General features: G+C 48.2%; 1 protein-coding gene and 1 long non-coding RNA gene across 3 annotated transcripts in view; one reads left to right on the top strand and one right to left on the bottom strand.

Annotated features, from left to right (window-relative positions):
• Positions 1-489: 489 nt before the first annotated feature.
• LOC111157682 (structural maintenance of chromosomes 1B) overlaps positions 490-8,693 on the bottom strand; it is a 72,548-nt gene continuing 64,344 nt past the window's right edge. The window contains exons 21-25 of one of the 2 annotated variants that reach the window (XM_022519303.1): positions 7,744-7,898; positions 6,585-6,736; positions 4,694-4,763; positions 2,222-2,332; positions 490-1,024 (exon numbers count right to left, since the gene is read on the bottom strand). In XM_022519303.1, the coding sequence (XP_022375011.1) occupies positions 935-1,024; positions 2,222-2,332; positions 4,694-4,763; positions 6,585-6,736; positions 7,744-7,898 (578 nt within the window). In that variant the 3' untranslated portion in view covers positions 490-934. The remainder of the gene's footprint in view (positions 1,025-2,221; positions 2,333-4,693; positions 4,764-6,584; positions 6,737-7,743; positions 7,899-8,693) is intronic. The other variant, XM_022519304.1, reaches the window with a different exon arrangement.
• On the top strand, positions 2,048-7,801 carry LOC111157683. The gene is made up of 3 exons (XR_002641314.1): positions 2,048-4,784; positions 6,641-6,700; positions 7,381-7,801. It is a non-coding gene; the product is annotated as an uncharacterized LOC111157683 (long non-coding RNA).

The raw sequence follows: 8,693 nt of genomic DNA, 5'->3' as shown, positions 1-8,693 counted from the left end.
TACAAACTCTTGTGTCGAGGGGTGACTTTCAGTAGATGGCAGTGAGGGAGCTACTCTGCTAGGTACTAAATTTTATTCCATTTTGAAATGGAAATATTATTGAAATGCAGCAACTTCCTTTCCTCCCCATAACAACCGTACGTAAGTTGTCAGTTACTGGGAAAGCCTGTGTTCTTCAATATTTTGTTAAGAGAAATTAGAGAAACAGATTTCACTAAAGCAGACATAATTCAGTTTCACCTTAAAATAGTTTTGTTTCAGGGCACCTGGGTGTCTCAGTGGGTTAAAGCCTCTGCCTTCGGCTCAGGTCATGATCTCAGGGTCCTGGAATCGAGCCCCGCATCGGGCTCTCTGCTCAGCAGGGAGCCTCCTTCCCCCCCCCACCACATCCCCCTGCCTGCTACTCTGCCTACTTGTGATCTCTCTGTCAAATAAATAAATAAGTAAATCTTAAAAAAAAATAGTTTGTTTCTGAAATTGTAGATTGGAAACGTTTAAAATTAGAATATTCTTTATTGGTATTGTCAATATTGATAACATCCTTTGAAATAACTTCTATAAAACACAGGCTCGATGCCCTAGAATTAGCATACCTGAGAACCAAGAGTTTGCCTTAAAGATTACTTAAACATACAAGGCAAGACCTGAGCGAAAATAATGCAGAATTCAACATTTTTCTGACTAGCTTTCAAAATGGCAGTTGAAATTACGGCACAAAGTTGTACCTTTTTTTTAAACCCATGCAATGCTACCTCCTAAAAAACTTGACCCACGGGGAAGGGCCCTGAACTTGGACGGAAGCGAGCTCTGGCGTCTCGTAGGTTGCAGCGGCACACAGACCACTCGACTGCTCCCACACGGGCGAAGCACGGGTGACCCTGACCTGCCAGACTGTCCTGTTGGCTCAGGGTCACTTGGGGTCCTAAAGCAACTCTCAGTTTCTTTTGCTGCTTTCCTGGTCTTCGGTGTCTGGATACTGAGAAAGATCCAGGGTCAAAACTCTGCTGAACATGCAGTCATCGTGCTGAATGAGAGAGAGGACAGGGGAGAGTCAGCTCTCTGCTTAGGGACAAAGTGTCATCAAACATCAAGGAAGGGCCACTAGGGAGCCTGGATTTGCACTTAAAAAGGGGCCCTTTTAGAGCCACTGGTCTCCAGTTACGTGAGCATCACGGCTGTGCACATGCCAGCCCAGGGTACACCTCTGGCTCACGGAGCGCTGTGAGCGAGGGGCTGCGGACAAACAGCGACTCAGGAAGGGCACTGGCAGCGGGCACAGGCGTCCCACTGGCTAAGGACACGCGCCGCTGCAGGGGTGGGCGCTCGCTCCACCTCCCCACACTAATGCGCACCTTGCCCTCACCTGCCTCCCTGACCCAGATGCCCCAGACCCCTTCTTCTCTGAGCCTGGAATGGTGTGGAAGCCCCAGTCCCAGCCAGCGGCCCGTGGCTGACTCCTCACCAGGTGTGTCCACCATGTGCACGCACGGCGCCGGTGGGAGTAAGCGCTTGGCCTCGCTCAGCTGACTTTGCTGGTCTGATGTACAGAGCCCCAGCCCCAGAGAACCGAAGATGGGCAGAGGAAAAAGATCCTTTTTGCTCTCCTGAGCTGGTATGAGAATTTCCAGCGGCCTCTAACGTCTTGGAGGCACAGGAAGGGAGGCTAATTTTTATCTTCGTTTAAATGAAAACTCGGGAAGTCAAGTGTCCCCAAACTGAACGATCTGAACTTCCCGAGCTGATGGAGCAGCTCAGTTCGGGGAGCAGCTAAAGAAAGGTGAATTCTGAGTCACTAGACAACCTGGAATGTCTGAGCAATTTGTTCTTTCCTCTGGTCCTTTTAAAAGCTAAATGGGGTCCTTTAGTGTGGCCCACAATGCATTTGTTTTGCCTGAAACATTCAAACATTGGAAAACATGAAACAGAATATTAATATTTGCTGGGTATGTCAGCATGTACCTTAACAAAGCTATCCCTCTGTTCTGCAAGTTTGGATTTGCCTTTTCACTTGAAGCATTTCTTAAAAATATCTGTGTACTGCCATAGAAAAAAACCGAGTTTTTAAAATCTTACTTGGTTTAAAAAAAAATCAGTAAGCCCGTATTTATCAGCCGTGGCAATGTGGAAATCAAACCGTATCTCCAGACCGCACGGGTACGCGTGGTGAGGTGTCGGGAAGCAACTGAGGGACACTTCTCCTTTCCCTGTTGCTGGTCTTTACCTCTGGATAGACGCCGATGAGCGCGTCCGCTCGGGAGTAGAACTCCTCCTTTAGGGAAATGATGATCATCTGAAACTGTTCTCGACTCTGCTCTTTGATGTAACTTGACACCTGAGGGAACAAAAGCCCACATTTCACCAGCAGGGAAAGGCGTCATTGCTGGGCCCCCGGACGGTCACTGTGCCTATTTCCAGCTTGGCCCGTGGTGGGTGACAAGGCACCTACTTGCCCTTCCGGTAACTCAGTAAAATCCACTATGGGAATAATTCAGATTCTAAAGTGAGATTAGTTAAAAACTTGTAAACCTTATTAAATCTATCATCTAAAACATCAAGAATATTTTAAGAACAGAGCTCTAATTTAAGAGACCGTCCGGTGAAAATGCCGTCAGCGTTCCTAGCTAAAACTGCCACCCAGACGCTATGTGCGCGTGCGGACGGACTGGTATTTAAACTTCCAATTTCCTGTGGCAGGAAAGCCAGGAGTGGGAAAAATGGCAATTATATATGTATTCAGGACCATAATCTAATTATTTGGTTAGAGTTGAACTCAGTGGCTCCTTCAGGAAGCTCAAATCCCAAGTCACGAGAATGAGAACAAAGTGGGCTCTGGACGGAAATGTCTTGTTGAACAAACTACTCAGAACCCAGGGAAAGATGGGGAAGAACGTGGCCACAGTTTCACAGATGTCTGCCAACTCCCAGCAGGTGTCTGCAGGGCCACAAGGGCTCTTCTCCGTCTGCATCAGTCCTGACCGCACCAAGGCCCTGGAGGCAGGCACGGCAGCCTCGGGTGGGGAGCGAGTCACTAGCCCAGGTGAGTGTTGAAGAGGGGAGACCGCCCTTGGCTAAGAGGCTGGATCCACCAGGCAGAAGGAACTCCATCCGCATTTGAGATGATGGGAGCCACTAGGATGTGGGACTGTGACGTCCCGGGATGCTGACACGAGTGGAAGGTGAGGCAGAAGGCACAGGTTTGGCCTGGAGAGTTACCTGCGGTAAATGGGGGCACCAGACCATGGGAAGGAGGGTCTGCTCGTCCTACATCTGCTCATACTCAGGGCAGTAGAGTGGCCAGGAGGGTAAACCTCAAGGGAAGACTGAAAGTTAAAAGGTTTTTAATATAGAGGATGGTTGCCAACAGAAAAGCCTTCAGTAAGAGTCCCTAGAGATGGCGGTGATACAAACATCTACATTTTGCTAGAAGACACAGCTACGTTAAAAGAGGCAGTCCGCAAAAACAGATCCCACCCCAGCACACACAGTGTGGGTACGAAGTGCCTGGAGCGCCCTCTTGGAGATTTCTCCCACAGGAGTCAGGCCATTGACTCCAATTAGCTGATGCACACTGGCTGGCGTTCAAGAGAAACAGATTTTCTCTTGCCCCATGTCTTCCTTCCCTGGTCACCCTGAAGCCTCGTGGGTCCCAGAAGGTGGCTCTGTGCTGTCCCCTACAAGGTTCAGGGGACTGGGGATCAGTTTTCTAAATTTTGTGACTGTGGAGTCGACAGGCTGTCCTCAGGTGCTCAGTGCCCAATGTGGGAAGCAGGGGCTGGGAGAAATCTGGGTCGGAGGAGGGCAGCCTGAGCAGCCCTGGGGGAAGACAGGCCCCTCCCGGCAGACTCCGCAGACTGAGAGAGCAGGCAGGCCAGCTTCAGAGACAGCCTGCCGGGGGGCCCCAGGCACTTAAGACACTGTTCTGAGAAGGACTCCTTAGCCAAGCTCACAAGACTAAGGTATACAGCAGGACGTCAGCTTCCACTGGGCCTGGAATCAGAACCAGAGCCTGATTCACACATCCCCGAAACGATAGCCCAGGCAGTAGGACCATGAGACCAGAGTCTGCGGGCCGGAGCTATCCCGTCACTCGGTAGCCATGGACCGGGCACTTTCCAGCGACCAACTCTGGCCTTTGGTTGGGCTTCCATGACGGACTCCGTCTGCGTGTCAGAAAGTCACAGCGGAGGTAGGTGGCTTCAGTGTTGCCCTCTTTCGGGAGGCTTTCTAGATCTACGCTGTCATCTTCACGATGGCTGACCTGTTTTAGTTCCCTCATCGCAAATCCTGAGAACAGGATCCTGAAGTACAACAGTTGGGTAAGTTTTAATAAATTCAAGGGGGACAGAATTTTGGGCTTCGTTAACGACTGATTTGATCCTATTTGCCACAGGGCCTCTGGGTGAGCCTCTCGGTCCCAGTATCTAGATCTGGGGACAAGTTACCCACTAGCAATGCTGTGGATTCAGTATAACAATCCTCCTCTGCCTCCCTGTTTTGATTCCCCAATAATTCACTGAGGGTCCCCTAAACCTTGAATGAAAACTACTGCCCCCAATTTTTAGACTTAGATTTGATTTTTAATCAGCAATTATCCAACGAACCGTGTGTGTTCAGGGTAAACCGTCTTTCTGACAGACCGTGATCCTCGAGTGGTGCATGACCTACTGGAAGTTATAAGCAGAAAGAAACTGACCTTGCCAATGTTCGTGTTGTCCAGAGCTGCGTCTACTTCGTCTAACACAAAGAATGGAGCAGGCCGAAAGCTGGAACGACAGTACAGCCCAGTAAGTTACGGCTTTCTACTATGAGGGTTAATGGTATTCAGAGAAAATAAGATAAGATCGTCTTGGGTGCTTTAGCCTCAGTCACAAAAGACCCCGCCGATACTAAATCGAATGTGCAACGCTTGGTCCGCGTCTCCTGTGACCGTTGCTGGTGGCACCTGGGGCTGCCCCCGGTCCGTGGCTCTGCGTCAAGGATGACCGTCTACTCCCCCGACATGACCCTTTGCTCCTTCCATCTCTTCCGCCAACTCCTCTCCGTGCAGTGCCCTTGGGCTGCTTACCCGCTGGTTAGCTCCCCTGGTGACTTCATCTCCTCTCAGGGTATCGATACCATCCCCGTATGGACGGCTCCCACGCCTGCCTCCCAAGGCCAGCGGCTTACTCCACAGCTCCGTGTGGGTGTCTAATAAACAGCTCAAGCTCATCCCAAATCCTGCTCCTCACCTGGCCCTTCAGACCTACTTCCTCCCAGGGTCTTCCCACTCTAGTTGATGAGGGGTCATCCCTGCCACGTCCTTCACACCCCATGCCTTGTCTGCTCGCCTCTGCTCTCACCCTGGTCCAGCCCACCCTCATCTTCCACCTGGACTGCTACAGCAGCTTCCTAGCCCTGTGCCTGCCACTGTTGTACACAGTCTATTCACTGCCGATGCCAGGTTCTCTCTGGCCTCAGGACATTTGCACTTGCTGTTATGTCTAGAACATTCTTCTCTTAGCTATCTGCAAGACTTGCTCCCTTCATTCCTTCAAGTCTTTGCACCAACACTGCCTTCTCAAACAGGCCTTCCCAGGTGACTCTTTAATACTGCAAACCCTATATTGCTACTGCTACTTAGGGCCTCCATTCCCTACTTTGTTTCTTCTCTGTAGCATCTGTCATTTCCCAATAGTCTCTGTGTTAGAGAATTAGTTTACTAATCTATCTTCTCATTTGTCTTCCCCAATAAAAATGAAGTCTCTCCGAGGCAAAGATTTTGTTCTGTTCACTGCTGTCTCTCCAAAGCCTACATTAGCACTTGACACACAGTAGATATGTAGTATCTGTTGAATAAACAGAGGGCAGTGACACCTGGTACTAGCTCTGTTCTGCTGAGACTTGCTCAGAACAGGCTCATGGTTTGATTCCTGGTGCCTGCTCTCCCCAGGCTCTGCTGGCTTTAATGCTATTGTCTGTGCTTGTCCTGTAATGGCCTCTTCTTTATCCTTGGGAGCAATAACGAGCAGCTGGAGAACTTAGGCTAATCTTCCTGGTCACGGAAGCAGAGAGGCGGCATCACGGGCCCCTAGATCTTCATCTAAGGATTTGCATGTTGCAAGTCAGTTGCCCTAATTTTAGCTAATCTTTCGATTTACTTCACCAACTGCCACCACGACTAGTGGAAATGAGGAGGTTAAACATTTTTTTCAGAAGAAATGCTTCACTTAACATTCTCCACATAAACACAGGTCTCTGAATTGGCGCTAGGAAAATAATATACAGGTCGGGAGTTTTTGTTCCCTTTGGGTTTGTTGTTAACTGTTGACAACCCTGACGTCACATCTGGCTGTCAGTATTTTTTTCTTTCTTTTCTGGAAAGCTGGAATATAAGTAGCTACTGGTAATTATAGAGATTTAATGAAACTCTGTCAAAGACTGAATTGTGTGTTTGATTTGCAGTCCAAATAATTATAGGCCTAAAACAAGCCTGAATGTTGTCTGGCTCAGTGAAGCAGTTTTGTATCACATATGCTAAAACACCTTCTGTAGAAGGGTCCATTTTGTTTCTGCCCTGATGCAGAATCAGGTCACTGGGACCTTACCTGTGCACGGCGAACAGGAGGGCTAACGCGGCCACGCACTTTTCTCCCCCTGACAGATTGTCCATCGGCATGAACCGTTTGCCTGGAGCCACGCAGTTATAGCTAATTCCCTCTAGGTAAGGCTCTTCTGGGTTCTCTGGGCTAAGAAATGCCTGAAACACAGGTTATTTATTTAGCAAAATCAGAAAAGCCATTAGTAAATTTCAACTTCAGAAACTGCAACAGAGTTAGACTGCAAAATATTCTGCTGGTTAGGTTTTCCTCCACCTGTGCCCGCAGCTCGTGTACGGAGCTGGCTCTACAGTGTAGTCACAGGAAACAGGGCTGCTGGGTGGGGAGCAGAGGGAAAACATGCTCACACACACGAAGGATCGGGCCTCCCCACAGGCCTGCCACGCAGACCTCAGTAGCACGTGCCACAAACTGACAAAAACAGTCTCATTCAGTGCACTTGGGGCCCGTTTACCAGCCACTTACTGAACACCTACTGTGGGCCAGGTACTGTGGCTACAGAGATGAACCCAGGAGTTACTGGGTTTATTTCAGTCTTGCTTTACTGAAAATAAGTAACTATTTTTGGGTAAAATTCTAAAAAATGATCCAGGATCAACTGTCAGCCATAGGAGAACACCCCAAGAAAGGTAAAAGCAGGTATGGCAGACCCAGTAGACACTCTGAGTCCACATTCAGTGCCACAGGCTCTGCCCCGGGGACCAACCATGGAATGGGCAAGGGTTCTAGCCAAGAGACTATGGACACAATCCTGCCTTTGTTTCTTTCCTTCTCCTGACCGCAGGTCAGCCGTCTCCCAAGACACTCTACGTTATATGTCCCTTCACTACAGAGACCACTGTTCCGTAAAATCAAGTTACCAGACAGCAGAACTGCAGAACTGCAGAGAATCTGGAAACTAAGTGACCTAACCCCTCTTTCAGATGAAGAGATGGGCCCGGAGAGATTCTGCCTTGTCCAGGCTAGCCAGCGGTGGAGCGAATGGGATCTAGAACACACACAGTTACTATGGTAACCGATCTTCTGGAACTGACTTTGCTCTGGAAGTGGGTCACTCAGATGATGTGACAGACATTTATTTCCCACCAGAAAAAAACCACCAGCAACACAAAGTTCCCAGGAACATCGGTGGGTGAAAAATACATACTTGGGCACTGACGTTTCTGCAGAGCTTCTTGTAGATTTGATCGATTGAGATCGAGACATGCTCAAAACACTGGCTGAAAAGGTCATATCTCCTTTTTTTCACCTGTTCAAACTCTTGCCTACACATTCTGGCTTCCTTTCTGCTGGCCTCAAAAGCTAAGAGAAAATAAATGTTCTTTATTTTGCAGACCACTGAGGGGCTGGCTCCTCTTATTTCAATTTTAAAGCACAGAATATTTTATTATTAATTTTCTTTTAAGATTTTGAAAGAAAGCACAAGCAGGGGGAGCAGTGGGGAGAGGGTGAAGCAGGCTCCCTGTTGAGCAGAGAGCCCGATGCGGGGCTCGATCCCAGGACCCCGGGATTGTGACCTGAGCTGAAGGCAGGTGCTTAACAGACTGAGCCACCCAGGCATCCCGAAAGCACAGAATATTTTTAAAAACTAGATTTTGAATTTGGGTGTCTTGAGTAAAATCTACCTTTAAAATACCCTAATTGTTATTAATTCCAAGAACATGGCTCTTAAAATTGATGAGCCCTTTATCTGCTAGGGCTAATTTTAAGATAATAATGACAAATTTTGCAAGAGTATCTAATATGACCATCCTGCTCGTATTAAAAAAAATACCTGTTCTAAAATAACCAATACACCTGGGGTGCCTGGGTAGCTCAGCTGGTTAAGTGTCTGACTCTTGGTTTCGGCTCAGGTTAATTTCAGGGTCATGAGCTTGAGCCCGCATGGGGGTGGGGGGGTAGTCTCTATCTCAAATAAATAAATGTTTAAAAAAATAACTAATACACTTGTTTTTAATTTAAAGCAGAACACTTTCAAGAAGGAAGCAGTGCGTATTAAAAGTGCACATTCCTGTAAGACAACAGAGGAAGATATACGACACAAATAAATAAAGCTAGATAAAAATAAAGCTGCCGTTGCTAATAAGTGTTACCGAG

Source organism: Enhydra lutris, unplaced genomic scaffold (assembly GCF_002288905.1).
Source record: "Enhydra lutris kenyoni isolate GAN:26980312 unplaced genomic scaffold, ASM228890v2 scaffoldscaffold55, whole genome shotgun sequence".
Taxonomy (NCBI): Eukaryota; Metazoa; Chordata; class Mammalia; order Carnivora; family Mustelidae; genus Enhydra; species Enhydra lutris.
This window is presented reverse-complemented; position numbering and strand designations above follow the sequence as displayed.